Raw genomic sequence first — 19,017 nt, forward strand, 5'->3', positions numbered from 1 at the left:
GGAAATATCCAGAAAGAAGCACAGAAAGAACAAAACCTGAAAACAACCCACTGAACAGAACACAAAAACCATGGGAGACAGGGAAAGGACAAACACACTCCCATCGAGTCCAGGAGAGAAGGGACACAGGTGGTATCTGAGGTGATACTAACGAAAAACGTCAAGCCATGGGATAAAGAAGTGTCAAAAAGGATAAATACAGTCAACCAACCCAAGAACACCTCAGTGAAATGATGAAAACCAAGAAAGAAGCTTTTAAACCAATGTTGGGTGGGGGGAACCTCAGAAAAACAAATATTAAGACTCATAGCCAACTTTTTATCAGAAAGGACAGAAGCCTAAAGATGAGGGGGAACACTTTTAAACTTGTTTAAACTGGAAAAAACAAAATCAAACCACCAGCAACAAAAAGCCTTTACATGAAAAGAAAGAAACTGCTATAGAATTCTACACCCAGTTCCAATCCCTGGTCCAAGGAACTAAGATCCTACATGCTGCACAGCACAGCTAAAAAAAAAAAAAAAAAAAAGAGGAAACAAAAACCAGTCACCTCTAAAAAGATCATCTGACTTTAATCGTTAATACAGATTTTTCTGTTTCATTAGATAGATAAGAATAAACCCATGTTAGAACAAGAGCTTTTTAAAGCTGCAATGAATTTTAGAGATTTATCCAAGGTTGCAATTATTCAGTGGGATTAAAACAGGTCTCCCAACTCAGGCAAATGCTGTGCTGTTAAGGAGTTATCATTAATTAAAGAACAGCTTTTGTAAAACAAAGCAATTTCTTTATGGTGATGGAGGCAGGAACACCCTCTCCCAACACTAAGCTACCCCAGACTGCACTCCCTTTGAGTTCCATATCGGTAACTCTAGGGAAAATACAGAAAAGTAGACACCACTAGTTAGATGGTCATCTTTCTAAAAAGAGGATTGTAAACTGATGCTCACTTCCATTATCTGCAATTCTCATCACTGAATTGGGTGGTCACTTACCTATTTTTTATGTATTAAAAACAATGACTTTCCATATTGATGAAAATACTAAACTTGTAAGTAAAATCACCATTTCCTCTCATTTGAGGCTATACCAAGAACCTACTGCATTCAGCCAAAGTGGCCCTTCACCCAACTGTAATCTACAGCCAGCTGGAATCTACACTGCATGTACACACCCTCAAAGCACCTAGGCCACTTGGACAGGTATCACTTAATTTTAGAATGAGTTTAGGATGATTAGCCCATCTCTATTCTTTGGGCAGTAATCCCTTTAAGACAGGCTATTACCTTCCCACTACAGGATCCCAACCTAGACAGCATATTAAAAACCAGAGATATTACTTTGCCAAGAAAGGTCTGTTTAGAAAAAGCTATGGTTTTTCCAGTAGTCATGTATGGATGTGAGAGTTGGACTATAAAGAAAGCTGAGTGCTAAAGAATTGATGCTTTTGAACTGTGGTGTTGGAGAAGACTCTTGAGAGCCCCTTGGACAGCAAGGAGATAAAACCAGCCAATCCTGAAGGAAATCAGTCCTGAATATTCATTGGAAGCACTGATGCTGAAGCTGAAACTCCAATACTTTAGCCACCTGATGCAAAGAACTGACTCACTGGAAAAGACCCTGATGCTGGGAAAGACTGAAGGCAGGAGGAGAAGGGGATGACAGAGGGTGAGATGGTTGGATGGCATCATCAAATCAATGGACGTGAGTTTGAGCAAGCTCTGGGAGTTGATGGACAGGGAAGCCTGGAGTGCTGCATTCCATGAGGTCACAAAGAGTTAGACACGTCTGAACAACTGAACTGAACAGGATCCCTCATATGAACATTTAAGGTGCTATCCATGACCAGTGTTTTTTTGTTTTTTTTTTTTGAGATGCTGATCTTTTTTTTTTCCCCTTAGAATATTCAATAAAACACTTTCCTTCCACTAAGACAACATCGTAATTTCTCATCAGTTGTTGTCTTAGGTTAAACGCCCCTAACAAGCTTAGCTATTTCGATGCATGGAGTTGGTAAACAAAGTTAAAGGAACAGGTTTGCTGAGCAGAGACCTCCTAGCACCACCCCCCGACACACACTGCCTCAGGTGACTACATAAACTGCACTGCCCTAGGGGTGCTGCCCTCAGGGCGGTGCTCCCCACTGTACAGCTCTCAGAGCTGTACAGCCCTCCCCATTGACTTAAGCGAATCTCTGTGGAGAAAATGAAGGCTGCCCCCAAGATGTAAAGGGCTGAAGGAAGGCCTCAGGCAACAGCCTCTATGGCTGCTCACATCTCACACACACACACACACACACACACTCTCTCTCTCTCTCTCTCTCTCTCTCTCTCTCTCTCTCACACACACAGAAATAAGAGAGCCCAAAAGTGGCAGAACAAACTGCATATGGATTTCACAAAGCCAGTAACATGTATCCTTCTGCTTCACACAGTCCCATTCCTACACTAAGTGATACTTGGAGAACAGCTATTTTAAATCAGATGCCTATTACTAAAGTCACACAGAGTCATGATTTTTAAATACAAGGGATAAAGGACTTACGGTAAAAGTAAGCATCTACCCCAAACTCACCATGACAAACGTTTTGTGCACCATTTCGGGGAGTACCTGTGTAACTACGTGTTGGTGGGACTAGAATAATCAATAGAGCAAGATGCCACAAAGCAAATGGAGAAGGAGAAAAACGAAGGCAGCCGCAGGCTCATCTCCCATCACATTCACTCCAGGGCATGTGAACAAACGGAAGGATGGGCAGATCAAGTGATCAGGGACCGACCGACCAATCAATCTACTCATACATACACACAAACACTTCCATGTACACACACATCACACACACCTACATTATTAATTTGATGAGAAGAAACAGTTGAATTTCTCTAAGTTACACATGTATTTTCTAAGACTGCTGAATACATTTTCTTCTTGTGCTTTGCTTATTAAATTTATCATATTCCAGTACCTTTTCATAATAGAAGTCAAATAGCCTGAGAGTTCTGTGTTCCTCCAAAGTTTGAAATCTTTTGGAGGAAGAAGTGGGAGAAGACCTCTGTGATAACATTCTCTATTTCTTCTATATTGACTGATTTATTTTGAGTTTCTATCTTTTCTAAGGTCAGTTATGGACATTTGATTTTCCTAGAAAATCATGCCTTTCACAAAGGTTTTCCAACTTGTTTACAAAGTTTTACAAAGTACTCTTTGATGACTCTTTAAATTTCCTCAAATCTTGAGCTATTTCTCCTCAATAATCTAGGTTCTCTCCTTGATTTTTATTGAAATTTGGCTGAAATTTTTTAAAATCAAAACAAAACATAACTAAGAATCCATCAAGGAACCTACCCTACATTCAGATCTTTAAAGGAGAACCTTTTGGGACTTCTCTGGTGGTCCAGTGGATAAGACTCCACACTCCCAATGCAGCGGGCCAGGTTTGATCCCTAGTCAGGGAACTAGATCCCTCAGGCCACAACTAAGAGTTTGCAGGCCACAACTAAAAGATCTGGCATGACAGAACTAAGACCTGGCAAAGCCAAATAAAACACATTTTTTTAATAGAGAAAGAGAAACTTCCTTGATGACACTGACACAAGTCCTATATGACCCTCTTGGTTGGGCCATGTGCTCTACATCCTGTTCACAATATTATTCACAAAAGCCAAAAGGTGAATACAACCCAAATGTCCTTCAATAGATGAATAAACGAAATGTGGTCTAACTAACCAATGGAATTTAATTCGCCTACAAAAAGGACTGAGTTACTAATACATACAGCAACATGAACCACATGGATGAACCTTGAAAGCATCACACTAAGTGAAAGAAGTCAGACACATAAGGCCACATATTATATGATCCCATTTATAATTTTATGCTATGTGAATTTTATCTTAATTTTTAAAATAAATATCTACTGTATATCACAGTAACAAGTAACTCCTTGACATTTAAGAGGGGCTATTCAGAAGACTTTGTGAAGCCCCAACTCACATATATCACTGTGACATACAGTTTAACCCTGTAAAATGAAATCAAGATAACAGGAGTGGCCACTTCACTCTAATCCATTCTCATTTCGCCCATGATCAGCACTCTGTTGTTTGGCTGGAATATAATTTGACAACTCTTCTCAGTTACACATGGTAAGCATACGGTGGGCTCCCTGCCATCTCTAAATTTCACATTCCATTCTTTAAAGCACCACATCTTCTACTTTCTGACTTAGAACCAAGCACTTCCTCAGACATCTTTATTTCCATCCTCGCACATCCTCCAGAGCTGTTTACACAGGGTTCTGCATCCTGGGCCTCCAGGTTAACTCGGAAACAGCCTTACACATGAAATTTGTGAATGCCGAGCTGCGGTTTTAGTCCTCAAACTGACAGCATTTGGTCTTCATTTGTAATCTGTCACACACAGAGAGATAACTGTCTTGTTAAAAGGAACAAGAAGATGAGAGACGACGTCCGGGAGTAGCTTGTTAAGGACAGAGTTAAGGCCGTGTTTGTCTCTGAAAAGTCGATCCTTCAAGTAAGTCAGTTCATAGAGGAGAGTGGGGAAAGGAGTCAGCCAGGCAGGAGAGGGGACCTGGAGAGAGGGGGCGCCCCTGGGCGATGCACTTCACTCAAAGGGCCTCCACTCTCAAGGAAGGTAGGGATCTGCCCATAGCACTGTGGCGCCTCATTCCCCCATTAAGCTTACTTTCACATTTAGGTGACTGTATATACTCCACGGGGTCGCAAAGAGTTGGACATCAGTGAGCAATTTTCACTTTCACATTTAGGAATCTTAAAAGTTGAGTAGCAACTTCTTAAAGTGACATTTCTAGAAAGTAGCAAAGCCAAAATTCAACAAGCCCAGGTTCTCTGCCTGGTGACAAGGCCATGAACTCACCCCTCCCCAGAAACAGCCAGAGTTCTAGTCTCATGACAGGCAGTTCATCCTCCAGATGGCTGCAAAACGTTTCCTTCTTCTTCTTTTATAATATTTGTTGTGTTTCTGGAAGAATGCCCAGGTCAGACCTGTGAAGGCTGGTGGAGGGATGGCCAGGCCCATAAGCTGTCTTAGGAAAAGCAATGGGAGATGGAGTTGGTAGGGGGAGTTTGGAATATAATTTGACACCTCTTCTCAGTTACACATGGTGAGCATACGGTCGGCTTTGCAGAACCTACACTCCACATCCAGAGGCTGCTTCCACTCCCATGGCTTCTGGGAACAGGGAAAGACAGGAGGTATGTGGGCAGGGCTAAAGAGGACGCGTTTGGCTGATGAGCATAAACCAGAATTCACACTGAACACGGTACATGCAAAAGCTATCAGGTGAGCAGTGATTGAAAAGAGGGGTGAAGATGAAGTCTGGGAACACTGTCAAGGCCAAAGGAAAATATAAATAAAATGTTTGTCACAGGTACAAATCTTAATGTTCGGGGCAGAAAAGACTTGGGTTAACAGTGAAATTGTCAAAACACAACAGTTAACCCCAAGAACACCAGAAGTCTTTGTCTACACTGTCATGCAAATTTAATGAGTACTGGATATAAAGTGCTTCACATCAGATACTGAATTATGTAAACTGTGAGCCACCCATCCTCAATTCTGCCTTTGGCTATGAGTCCTCCTTTGCAGTCTATCACAAAAACACAAACAAGGTGGATAAAGCCCAACCTTGGGACCCAAGAAAAGGAAAGGGCCAATGAAGGGAAGCAGAGGGAGACATGGCTGGCCTAGGGGACAGCAGAATGGGAGTGACAGTGTGATGCTGGCGTTTGGGCGGCCCTCAATCTGCCTTACGGGGCATTTCCACAGGCTGAACTGCAATGTCAATTTGGGACTTGCGTCATGACGTGACCCCAAGCAGAGTCACTACAAGAAATAACCCACCTTGGTCTATTCTACAGATCTCTTCAGAGCACCTCCCACGCGGGAAACACAGCCCAAACTTTCTTCTGTGAGTTTTTTTCATTGGCTCTGAAAAGCCCAAGAAAAGGCGGAACCCACTTACATGAGGTTTTCTACTGCATCCCAGTAGAGAACACATTCCACAGCACTGAAGGGGGCAGGTAAGGGCAGTTGTCTGTATTAACAATACCTGCTGCTCTGCCCCTGCTCTCACCCACAATGGGGCAGGCACCACAGCCTGTGGGCCACAAGCCCTGTGACCACCCCAGGAAGGAGGCCAGCAGGGGCAAGTCACCCAGCAGTACAGTGAGCTCCAAAGCCCGACCCAGCAAACTGAACTGAGAGCCCATTCCCTAACACTCACCAGTTCAACGGTCAATCCCCAAAATGCCTGGCAGCTGAATTCCTCCTCCCAGAGGAGGGCAGGCTGAGCTGTCAGGCTCATCTCCGGGAGCAGTCAGGAGCCTAACTCCAGCATCTTAACCACAACCCCACCAGGAAACACTGCTGCACAGTGTTAGGGTCTGCCAACAGCAGCTGCGCCTAAACCCCAAAGATAAGCCAACAAATGCCCAAAACGTGAAGAAAGCTGTCCACTGGCCCTGTCATTCCCCTTTCCTCCAAACTCTCTCCTCCACCCCAAGGTACAAGCATGGCTGCAGTTCATTTGCACATGCTCTGAGAAGATGCAGGCAACTCTGTGACCAACACTGAAGGCAAGGGCAATGGTCACTTAAAACACAATTATCTCTGTTTTGATGATGGACCAGGTGGTGGAGGGTCACTTTGTTCCAGGCAGACGCCTACCCCTATACATACTCCGCCTGGTGGGAAACACTGAAAATACGTCTTTCTAACAGCAAAACCAACTTTCCAACTTTCATCCCTTGACCACCTGATAGACTTGAGAGGCACAATGAACTGAAGGCAAGGCTGAAATTGAGCCTCTGCTACGTGCCATGCAGCAAATGTCCTGCATGTGGTACCTAAGAACAGTCCCCAGAGGACTAACTGAGGTTGTGGAGCACCTTGGCTTCCTGGAGCCCCCCCAACCACCGCACGAGTCCCCAAGGCTGGCTGGAGAAGGGTGCATCACAGCAAAGCACCACAGGGCACTCTTCATCCCCTTTCACAGGTACACACACAGGACATAATGGGCTAAGTAAGGGTCACTTCAGACACTTGCTGGCACTGGAAGTCTTGCTAAATGCCTTCACTTACCTTAGGAAGTTATGAATATTCCCACTACATTTGTTTTAAAGCCACCCAGGAAAACAGCCCAAGGAAAGGTGCTGTGGTCTTGATGGTGGTTTGGAAACTCTTTGGGGAAAGAACAGGAGAGCGACAGGACCCTTTGTTTGCCATCTTCCCCTGGCCCTAGTGCCTAAATCACTCCTTGTACTAAACTGCCAGAACCCCCAATTTGTTTGTAAGTCTTAAAAAGATAAATTCTTCACTGTAGACGCTCAGCTTTATAATCTCCTGATCCATCTCCCAATAAAACTTTCAGTTGAGACTTATGAACTGAGTGAGGTTTATTTAACTGCAGGATTTTCAGCTGAAACAACAGTTGGCATTTTTCCTTCAAGCTCCCGCAGAAACACAAATTTATGTACCTACAAGGTAATAAGGCAAAGTCTTAAATTTAATCAGAAGAAATATTTCACCTGTGGCAAACTGATAAATTATTTAGAAAAGGGGGGGCTCAATTGGCCTGGCAAGGAAATCTGGGCCAGATACTCTGGAAGCTTCAGACAAAAACATCATCATCAAGGTTTCTCTAAACTCCTTCTTCACCCCAAAACACCTTTATCAAAATGTTTAATCTTGAACAATCAAAGCTAGAAAAGTAGAAGCTTTCTACTAGGAGGAAAAACTAGAAGGATTTTAACACCAGGAAGGAAATCAGCTCATCAAAGTACCACTCTGATGACGCTGACACGCTTCCAGTAGTTTATTCTCTGCACTCCCTGCAAGGGAGGGAGACGGCAGGATTCCCCAGCCTGCTCCCTTCCACGGCAATGTGGAGGCCTCTGAGGATTTCCACAAACACTAATGAAAATGACCTTATTTCCAGTGGCCCAACCTTTGTGAGTCTTGCAGTACAGGATACAGAGAGAGAGAGAGAAAACCAGATCTATGGGTATCAACATCAAAGGTCTAGAAATTTAATAACGTTCCCATTGTTTTATTGCAGATGCAATCAACCTCTCTTTATTACTGCAGAAAACTCGAGAGCCCTGTAGAGTGCAATGAAATGGTGTGTGTTTCGCTCTGCAATGTTTCAAAGGACCCTGATTTATAGTTAGAAAGCAGGCGCCCACACGTAAACATCGGAGCTTGGTGACTGCCTTTTGTTTGGCGCAAACTCTATGAGGCAGCGTGAGGCTGCCACCACACTCTGAGAACCACCCCATCAGATGCCAGGCTTCCTTCCCTCCTGTAAACCCACGTGAAGGTGTGCAGGGCAGAGAAGTGTGCACTTGCATCAGGACATGTACCATTACTGCCCAGTGCATGCGGCACAGCCCCATGACTGACACCAGTCAGTCAGTCAGGTATCTGGCTGCACCCTTACCTTAGGCTTGTCTCTGAAATACACAAGTCCCACTAACTGTTTGTAGCAGAAACACTGTAAACATTTTATAGTACTTAAAAATGAATGTAATGGTCTTGGCATTCAAAAAAGAAAACATTGAGTATTCATTGTTGTGGTTCTGCTTCCTGAATGCAGGCAAAAAGATACCATCCTGTTGCATGAACTGCTTCTTACTAGGCTACAGCTGATCCTTTATTCCAACTCTACTTTATAAATCAACCCAGATGGAATCCCACCGCACTAGTATATTGGCACCTTTGCCAAGGCTTCCAATAATCTGGAAATATTCTCCCTCACCAGCCCTTTGAACCATCTCTCTTTCAAAAAGTTACTTTGGAGATCTTGAAATCCCATTAACCTTAACAAATTTTCTCAGACTAACAACCATCCTTCCAGAGGACTACACCGCTTTGTACCACTGCTGGCCACCTGTGTCCTGGGAAGGTAATTTCTCAGTCCTGTGTGTGATTCCACACTGTCCTTTTGGGCTCTGCAATCATTTCTTTCTATATAAATGCTGCCTGCTTTACATGCTAATGCCTCTTCCAGATAGCATGGAAGAGCTTTGCTTACAGACAGTAATTTAGATTAAAAATAATAATGATCCTACTTTAGAAGATTCCATTTACTGTTAGCTAGCATGAACTTGCTGATACCTACCAAGCTAAACTAATAATAAAGCTAGTAGTAAATCAACTCTTAGCACACGAAAAAAAAAAAAAAACCTGTAAATCACACCAAATGGAATAAACATAAATTGCCTTGATATATTAAACATGCATTCTGAAAAACTGTATCTTCTATGTAGTAATTCTTTAAAAGGAAGAAGGAATTAAACCAGCAGAGACCCTTCCTATGAAGAATACAATCAGTAGATCTGAATTGATCTGGTAATGTTCTTTCTTAAATGTGTCTAGCAAAGAGAAAACAGAAAGTCAAACCCAGAGGAAAGTCAGAAGTAGCTAAGTCAGAAAGGCATTCTTTTACACTGTAGCAGTGCTGGTTCTCAGCCTTCCATCTGCCGGGAGCACCACATCTTCCAGTGTCACCTGTGCATGTTGTCCCACATGGACCGCACGGCGTGTCTGAGCCTCTGAGAGCACTCACCCCTAAGTGCCTATCTAGCCCGGAATACTTTCAAACTCCTCAAAGACGCTATTTTCTACTGATAACACCAGGCATCTCAACTATTTTTAAAGGACCACACCATCTAAATCTTACTGGTCCTCATCCAAGCCCCAAACACACTGCACTCTAAAGAAAAATGCTACTGAATTTTCGTATATGCCATCAAGAGTAACAAATCTGAGGGAGGAAAAAGCAAAACCTTTAGACATAGATGAAACTCTCTACTAAGAATTCTAAGTTCTTGTTCTAAAGAACAAGAATCCAAGAGGTTTCCCTGGTGGCTCAGTGGTAAAGAATCCACCTGCCAATGCAGGAGACCCGGGTTCAATTCCTGATCTGAGAAGATCCCACATGCCACGGAGCAACTAAGCCCATGCACCACAACTACTGGGCCTGCGCTCTAGAGTCCTAGAGCTGCAACCACTGAGTCCAAAACTTCTGAAGCCTGCAAGCCTAGAGCCTGTGCTCCACAAGAGAAGCCACAGCAATGAGAGGCCCACACACCGTAACTAGAGACTAGCCCCTGCTCTCTGACACAAGAGAAAGCCTGCAGCAGAAATGAAGATCCAGCACAGCCAAAAATAAATTTAAAAAGAAAATGAATAAGACTCCATTATTACTGACTTGACAAGTTAGAGATGCAAAGCACAAGAATACACCTGAGGCATGGAGATGTTTCATGACATTAGTCACCTGACACCGTGAGCAAAAGCAGAAATTATCAAGGGCACCATCACAGGCAGGAATATATTCATTCCTGGCTATTCTCTTCTCTAGAAATGTAAATAATCCATGAGGAATTCCCGAATTCCAGATCACATGGATAAATGATCCACAAACAAAAATCCTAAACAGGCAAATGTTCGCCGGTTCTCTGAGACGTTGGCTCCCATTAGGCTCATGACCCTAAAAGCAGAAGCGAAGGCCCACAGGAGGCACGATGACAGTGCCACTCGCTCAAACCCCCACCCCCCCATTCCATTCCGTCCTGTAGAAAACTCCAGAACCAGCATCACACAAAGCTGTATGGAAAGGAGTCTCCATAAACACCCCAGATTTCTAATTTTCTATTAGAATTATTAAATCTTCAAACTAGTTAATGAGAAAGACTAAAGAAAATAGGTCTTTGGGTGGTTTACAAATAAATTCAGATCTTAAAGGCAATTTGACACAGTTATATTCTATGCCACATTTCTTTCTTTAAAAAAAGTTTAAGATATAGGCAACAAAAGACCCAGTAATTGGTAACTGTCTCCTTAAAAAGAACCTTATCTTTTGATTCAAAGACAAAGCATATGATAGGTGTCATCTTTTGAATGTTGACTGCTTTTTTTCTCAACTATTTGAAAATTGAAGATGGGAGAAATAGCTATAACTAGTTGAGGTTACAGAGTATTACTGAAAATACTTTTTCTGAGCAAAATAAAAACCGCGATTTAAGAGTAATATGAAAAATACTTTTTTCCTAAACATTTCGTGGGAAAGCTGAGGCAAAATAAAAATTAGACCATCCAATCAAAGACACACTAAGGCATGTGCTTCCTTATCAATCTATGGAGCACGTCAACAGACAGAAGAGGGAGGCAGGCCTGCCGTAGGGAGTGTCCCATCACTGGATTGTACGAGGAGAGAATCTGGATTCAAAGACTGTTTGAAAGCAAGAAACTAGATTTCTCCGTAAGAAAGAAAAAGAAGAGCAAATAAAGAGCTTACCCTTGGCTGCCAGTTCTCGTACTGCTTCTGTAGATTTGCACCAATGGTTTCCAGAGCTTTCTGAGGACCCATCGACAGAGGATCTGGGAAAGCAATGAGAAGGATAAAGTTTTTTATTTGTTCATTTCCTCCTCGCTAAACCTCTCTTTCAGAGTTTCCTCTTAGACAATTCAAAGTCACCTTTGACTAAAGACAACACAACAGAGCCTGAGGTTTACCTCTGTTTAGCCTGACTTACAGAAGTACTAAGCCTCCTTGGGAGGCGAAGAAACCACAACTCTCCATCCTTCTAGGGAAAACTGGTTTTATTACTGGTCCCGTGATTGTTTCCTTTCATCCACATTTGTCATTTTAGCACCTATGGTGCTCTTGATGAGAATGAAAGAGGAGCGTAAAAAAAGCCAGCTTAAAACTCAATATTCAAAAAACTAAGATCATGGTATCCAGTCCTATCACTTCATGGCAAATAGAAGGGGAAAAGGTGGAAGCAGTGACAGATTATTTTCTTGGGCTTCAAAATGACTGAGGACAGTGACTGCAGCCATGAAATTAAAAAATGCTTCCTCCTTGGAAGGAATGCAATGACAAACCTAGGCAGTGTATTAAAAAGCAGAGATATACTTGCCAACAAAGGTCCATCTAGTCAAAGCCACGGTTTTTCCACTAGTCACGTACAGATGTGAGAGTTGGACCATAAAGAAGGCTGAGAGCTGAAGAACTGATGCTTTCAAATTGTGGTGCTAGAAAAGACCTTGAGAGTCTCTTGGACTGCAAGAAGATCAAACCAGTCAGTCCTAAAGGAAATTAATCCTGAATATTCACTGGAAGGACTGATTCTGAAGCTCCAATACTTTGGCCACCTGATGCGAAGAGATGACTCACTGGAAAAGACCCTGGTGCTGGGAAAGCTTGAAGGACAAAGGAGGAGATGGCAGAGGATTAGATGGTTAGGTAATATCACTGACTCAATGGACAATCTAAGCAAACCCCAAGAGATAGTGAAGGACAGGGAGGCCTGGCGTGCTGCAGTCCATAGGGTCAACAAAGAGTTCAGACTTAGCAACTGAACAACAATAACAAAACTGTGTAACAATGCAAAAGGAAGCAGAAAACAGTTTCAACAAATAGAAGCCATCAAATAGCTGGTTATGCCCTGGGTGTGAAGACCAACAGAGTAACTGCCAGCTGGTCTGAAAGCCTCTAACTTCTGTACCCTCACTTCCACACAGTGACCTTGTGGTCAGCGCTCTGGCCACAGCTAATCTGTGGCTAAGAGAACAGAAATGGTTTCCTCTGTAAACAGATAAAGGCCTGTCCAGAAGTCACACTGATCAGGGGCAGCTCTTAGACACATCCTCTAAAGAATCACAACAAAAACAACCGGAGGGAGGGAGTTCCAAAGGCCCACGGTGGGGAGGTGAAACATATACCCTGTCCTCAGACTGCACCCTCCGGAAAACCCGGCCCCACCTGCCCCTTCCTCCCTTGGCTGCTCCCGGGGTGGCATGTCAAAAGCGTGTGGGAACCGGAGAGAGCCGCACCGTGCTTCTCCATGCACCTCACCCACAGCCCTCATCAGCAGTGGCAGCCCCACAGCAGCATGCACTCTTCTTCCCCCGGTCTTGGGTCAAAATACGGCCACCTGAGGGGAGAACAGGGACAGCTACAGTAGTCCATCAGGCTACTATCAACAAAGTGAAGCTGTCACATCCAAACCACAGGAGTCGCTGTGGTCAATTAAGTTTTATGGTTTCCTCCCAATAATATGACAGGGAATGGGAGGGGAGAGGGGAAGAGAGGGAAAGGATGAGGACAACTAAAATGGTGCATTTAATGTAACATTTACTAAAATAAACAACTAAACAACTTAAGTGAACTAAAACAAAATCCCAGGTGGATACTGCTGACAATTTTGTCAATCTGACATGGGGTGAAGTACATTTAAAATTGTAGTTCTATCTGAACAAAACACTTCTCTTCAAATGCCTTCACAGGTTTCTACTTAATGAATGAAGGATTAGTGAGTGAGTAGGCGGGTGGGTGGGTGGGTGGGTGGATAAATGGAAAGGAGGAAAAGTAGACGGTAATTGGCGTTTGTATAAAATTTTAGCTCTTCATAAATCTTGCCTGCAAGCTCTTCAGCATAACCCTCTGTATTTCATGATGCTTAGAACTTGACATTGACATGGACTGAGTCCAACATACCTCATAACAAAGAAGAGAAAGCTGAAGCTTAAAGTGGTCAGACGACTTGGTCCAAGGTCACAAAGGTTCTTGGTGGTGCTGGCATTCAGCCAATGTAAGAAGTGGAGTCTTTTTTTTAACCTCCCATCTTCTCCACATTTACACAACCTGACTACCACGTCCTACCCAATTTTCCTTCAAAAGAGCCTGCTCTCCATCACTACGCCTACACTGGTCATTACATGATGGTCACCACCACCATCAACTATGGTGGTGTTGGTCCCACCAGCAGCTTCTCATGTTGACACTATAGAGATTCCCTGCTCCCAGTCAGTTCCCAAAGATGCTACAGGGGACAGGGGGCAGAGGGCAGGGAGCGCAGTAGGGCTCACTGACCTGTCTCCTCTCAACCCACCTGGAGACCAACCAGCATAGTGAGTCCTTCTAAAATACTGCTTCTATGATGTCACTCCCCACAAAAGGCCTACGGTGCCTCCTGAATGCTCCCACTTAGATAATATGCAAAATCAGCAGAGCTAACAGACTCTGTCAAAACAGTGGAGGCTTGGGGCTGGGATGACTAGAAGGTGATAACAGACAAGATGGGCTTCTGAGCCACTGATAATACTGTTTCTTGATCTGGGTCTGCTCAGCTTGGGAAAAGTTATCAACTATACACTTGGATCAGTGTACCCTCCTATACACACGCTATGCACAGATGCTCAACCATGCCAACTCTTTGGGACCCAATGGACTGTAGCCCTCCAGGCTTCTCTGTCCCAGGGATTTCCCAGCAAGAATACTGAAGTAGGGTGCCATTCCCTTCTCCAGAGGATCTTCCTGACCAAGGGACTGAACCCACATCTCTTACATTTCCTGCACTGGCAGGTGGATTTTTTTAACCAGTAGCACCACCTGGGAACCCCACATATGCTATACTTTAACACAAATTAAAAATTTAAAAACATGCAGAACTCACTGCTCAAGGAACATCTGTACTTCTCCATAGCTTGTATTTAGTGGACATTTCCTAAGTATTTCTTCGCTGAAATATGAACAAGGTTTAAACCAAAAGTCATAAGAGCAAGAGGCCTAGGTGCAGGCACAGGGTGCACCCAGCATCCAGCAGCAAGGCCCAGACAAGCCCAGCAAGCACTCCCAGGGCTGTGCCCACAGCCAGCTCCTTCTCCTCCCAGGGTTCATTCTCACCTCCCCGTGCAGACCCCAACTCCCCATATGGCCTGTTTCAACTCCACCGTGTCTGCTGAGTTCGAGGGGCCTGTCTCTCTCGTGCTGCAACTACTGCTGCTAAGTCGCTTCAGTCATGTCCGACTCTGTGCGACCCCATAGACGACAGCCCACCAGGCTCCCCCGTCCCTGGGATTCTCCAGGCAAGAACACTGGAGTGGGTTGCCATTTCCTTCTCCAGTGCATGGAAGTGAAAAGTCAAAGTGAAGTCACTCAGTCGTGTCCAACTCTTAGCGACCCCATGGACTGCAGCCCACCAGGCTCCTCCGTCCATGGGATTTTCCAGACAAGAGTACTGGAGTGGGGTGCCACTGCCTTCTCTCTTGTGCTGGTCTTTTCTAACACTAAATCCTAAGAAGCATGACTACATTCCTATAGATACCTCTGCAGTTAACAGGTAGGTCTCCACCTAACATCTGTTGACCAACTCAACTATCTGTCAAGTCCAAGTCTGATATAAGGATCAGACGACAGGCTGTGAAAATGTCTGTAAAACCAAGAGCTGCACGCAAAGGCTTTCTACCACTATTTTTAGCTCATCGACACAGGTCTCTTAATATCCACATGTGGAGGGAAGAAGAAAATGCTTTTCTCTAAGAAGAAAAACAAAGTGCCTTCCAAATATTTTCTTAGGATAAGAGAATTCCCAAGCATCCAGTGAACTCACAGCCATCTTACCTCTGAAACACAGCTAATAGATGCAAACGACATCAAGGCTAAATGACGCTCCCTCCCCTTCAGCGCTCAGCTCATCTACACTCCGCTTTCAAACACTGATCCTCTCAGCTACAGAAGTGCTCCTCTTTAGTGGGATTGTTTTTAGTTTAATGTGGGGCCATAAAACAAAACAGCCTCTCCCCTGCTTCCCTGAGCGCTGCCTCCATGAAATAAAACAGCATCTTACTGTCTAGAGGGACAGAGGGGCGGCACCCATGTCCGCACACCCACTCCTGCTGGGCAAGCTGGGGCCCACGCGCCCTTCCGCCTCCCTCGCTGGAGCTGGAATCTGGGCCTTGGCTGTGCAGCAGCCCAGCAGGGAGGGCGGGCTGTCACTGCTGGGTAGCACGGTGCATCCTCTACTTACGTATCCTGGCACCACAGGAAAACCTAAAGGGCCACTTCAGGGACGCTCAGGTACATCTTCTGAGCCTCTGGAAGTAGGACTCTCCCCAACATGTGTGGAGACTGTAGGCACACAGGTACACAAAAAGGGACTAGAAAGTAAGAATTTGCCTATTTTTCAAATTTCCAGACCCCTTATCCCTACGATCAGGGCAGTTTCGACCAGCAGTCTCGCCATTTGATGTGTGTCTGCAGCCATAAAGCAATGAACTCGTAATCCCCACCCAGCCCCATGCACAGAAGCATGGTTCTTTCCCCTCTCTGTTCCTCTCACAGAAGGAACAGAGGCAGTACAGATGTGGGAACAGCTCACGTTCCTACCCAGCACCTTGGCCTGTTCGGTGGGGTGGGGAGGTGCGTGCAGGCCGATGGTGGCTGCTTCTGGCTGTGAACAGTCCCCAAGTTGAGCCCTGTTCATGTCCCAGTTAATCGCCCTCCAGCCAAGAAGTGGGTGCCATTATCAGCTTCATTTTGCAGAGGAAACCAAGGCCCCAAATGGTTAAGTGACTGCTTGAGTGAAATAGCTGGAATGAATAAGCTGAGGTCATGATGAGTGCAAAACCTTTTGATTTCTGGTAACAGAGCACAAAATGCTAAGACCAAGTATAAAACATCGATTGGCTGCCTTCTAAACGGGAGCATCTTTTTAGGTTATTAGAAGGTACCAAGCCCTGCAAGGGGTCTTCCTCAGGACTCCTTTCCCAGCCATGACATGCTCCAGGCATACCATCCTGAAAAAGGCAGAACCAATTTGTCATCAAGCCTGGATCTCCCTGCCTCACCAGCCAAGCCATGAGTTCAAGTCGAATAAACTGAAAGTCTGATGATGAAACATTAACACAGACAAAGCACCTCTTCCCCCAAAATGCTTATTAACTACAAAAGGGAAGGGGGGAATCTTACAGCTGAAGTTCAGGTATCAACTTAATTAAATGATAAGAGAGCTACATACCCAGCAATGAGATAAATTAAAGTCATGTGCCACCTGATAGGATCCACGGGGGAAGGTGGATCTCTTCCATGACACTCCTGCCAAAGAGGCATAAACAAAATGTAATCCCAAGGAACCACTGGGGACATTCTGCTAAACAGAGCGCCTATGACCTTCTAAGTGTCACGGTCATAAAGGTTAAGGAAAGACTGAGGCCTGTTCCAGGCTGAATGAAACTAAATTAGGGACAATGTGTGAAGCAGGAAAGAGTCTTTGTGCCGTAAAGGACCTTATGGGGACACGTGGCAACCCTGAAAATGCAACCCAAGGCTTACCCGGTAGTGGCACATCCATGTTAATCCCCTGTCTGTGAGGACCAGGTTGTCATGAAAGAGAAAGTCTTGTACGTAGCAATCATACGTTAATAGATTTCGAAGTGACGGAGCATCATTTCAGCAGCTCACTTTCAAATGAATGAGGAAGAAAACTGCTTAGAGCGCCACATGCAACTTTTGAAAATGTTTTTTCAAAATAAAAATTAACACATAGGCTGCCAGACACCATTACAAATTTGCTGATTCAAATCTCTAAGACTTTCCCCCTCCCTTATCCCATATTGTTGAAATCACCATAAGGACTTGCTTTTTAATAAAAGCCAAATGAAAAATTTTCAACTCACTAAAGGCAATATGCCCTGCTGAATTCAAAATCTATTGAAATGATTACAAAGTAGATTGCATATCTAAACTTCAGAAAAATTTTAAGACTATAACATTAAAAAATCTATTCGTTTGCTGGATTTCACATCAAGAAGAAAGTAAGGGATTCTCTGCATTTTTATTAACACTGTCCCATAAATACGGATCAAAGAGACTACGTGAGATGTGAGGGAGGGTTCTTTGATTTCTCTTTGGGGGCAGGAGTGTAGAAAGCAAAGGATTCCTGGAGAATCTAATGAAAACCAAAGCCCCTCAGCCCGGAAGGTGCACTTCTCTACTCAGACACCACACCCACACAATCCCCAGGAGTGCACACTGGGATCTGGGCAGAGAAGTCTTATGCTAAAAACCTAACAGAAGAGTAGTAACAGAGGGAGGAAACAGAAAACAACTGATTAAACGCAGCTTTGACAAGGGGTAAATGAAGTGGAAACAGTCAGTGGTGGCTAATAAGAAGTCAATTTCAATCAGCACAGTCACCAAGGGATGGCAGAGGGCCAAGAAAGCATCTAAGAAAACTGGCCACAGAAAACAGCTACTGTCACCGGGCTGGGAGGACAGGGGGCCTGTGCTGCAGGCAGGAGGCTATGAGATAAAGGCTGTCATCCTAAGATACCTTCAAATAGTGAAACAGGTAAGTAAAGTGGGGGAAAAAACCTATTTCCCAATTCAGATTATAACAATTTGTAATTTTTACTGTTTAAAGCAGATAAAGGGAATTTCTGCTTTTGTTTAGACCAGAGAAAGCTGCAGAGAGGTGGGGTATGGATTGCCCCAATCCTACCAACAAGAGAAAGCTGAAAATCCAATGATGGACACAAAGGAAACTCATACTGTGATGGCTTCACTGGTAAATTATACCAAAATTTACAGAAGAAATAATACCCAATTCAATACAAACTCTTCCTTGAAACAAGAAAGATGGGAATATCTCTCAACTTGTTTAATGAGACCAGCATTGTTTTGCTACCAAAACGAGACAAATATGTTGCAAGATGAGAAAACTATCGACCAACAACCCTCATAAGCAGAAATGCATGATTCCTTAATAGAATATTAGCAGTCAAATCCAGGAATATATGAAAAAGATAAAACAAGTGAAGCTTATGCCAGAAGGCTCAACAAGATCAATCTATATAATTCACCCCATCAACAGACTAAAAAAGAAAAGCCCGGTTATTATCTCATTAGATGTTGAGAAAACATTTGATAAGATTCAACATGGATTCCTAACAGAAACTATCAGCAAACTAAGAATAGAAGTGAACTTCTTAATTTAGAAAAGACATCAGAAAAAAACTTTGGCTAGTGTCCTGTCAGTGGTAGGAGCCTATAGCTTTCTCCCTAATGTTTTCTCTCCAGAAACAAGTGAGGGTTGTGCTGCACCATTTCTAGTCAACAATGTGCTAAGATGCTCTGGGAGGGCGACAACAAAGAACAACTCCGCCTCCTCCTGGAGAGAGGCAGGTGGA

General features: G+C 44.0%; 1 protein-coding gene across 2 annotated transcripts in view; it reads right to left on the reverse strand.

Moving 5' to 3' along the window:
• RPTOR (regulatory associated protein of MTOR complex 1) overlaps positions 1–19,017 on the reverse strand; it is a 323,215-nt gene that overhangs the window by 229,900 nt on the left and 74,298 nt on the right. For both annotated transcript variants that reach the window (XM_061392613.1, XM_061392614.1), the window contains exon 3: positions 11,342–11,424. In XM_061392613.1, coding sequence (XP_061248597.1) covers positions 11,342–11,424 — 83 coding nt within the window. The remainder of the gene's footprint in view (positions 1–11,341; positions 11,425–19,017) is intronic.

The sequence above is a fragment of the Bos javanicus genome, chromosome 19, assembly GCF_032452875.1.
Source record: "Bos javanicus breed banteng chromosome 19, ARS-OSU_banteng_1.0, whole genome shotgun sequence".
Classification (NCBI taxonomy): domain Eukaryota; kingdom Metazoa; phylum Chordata; class Mammalia; order Artiodactyla; family Bovidae; genus Bos; species Bos javanicus.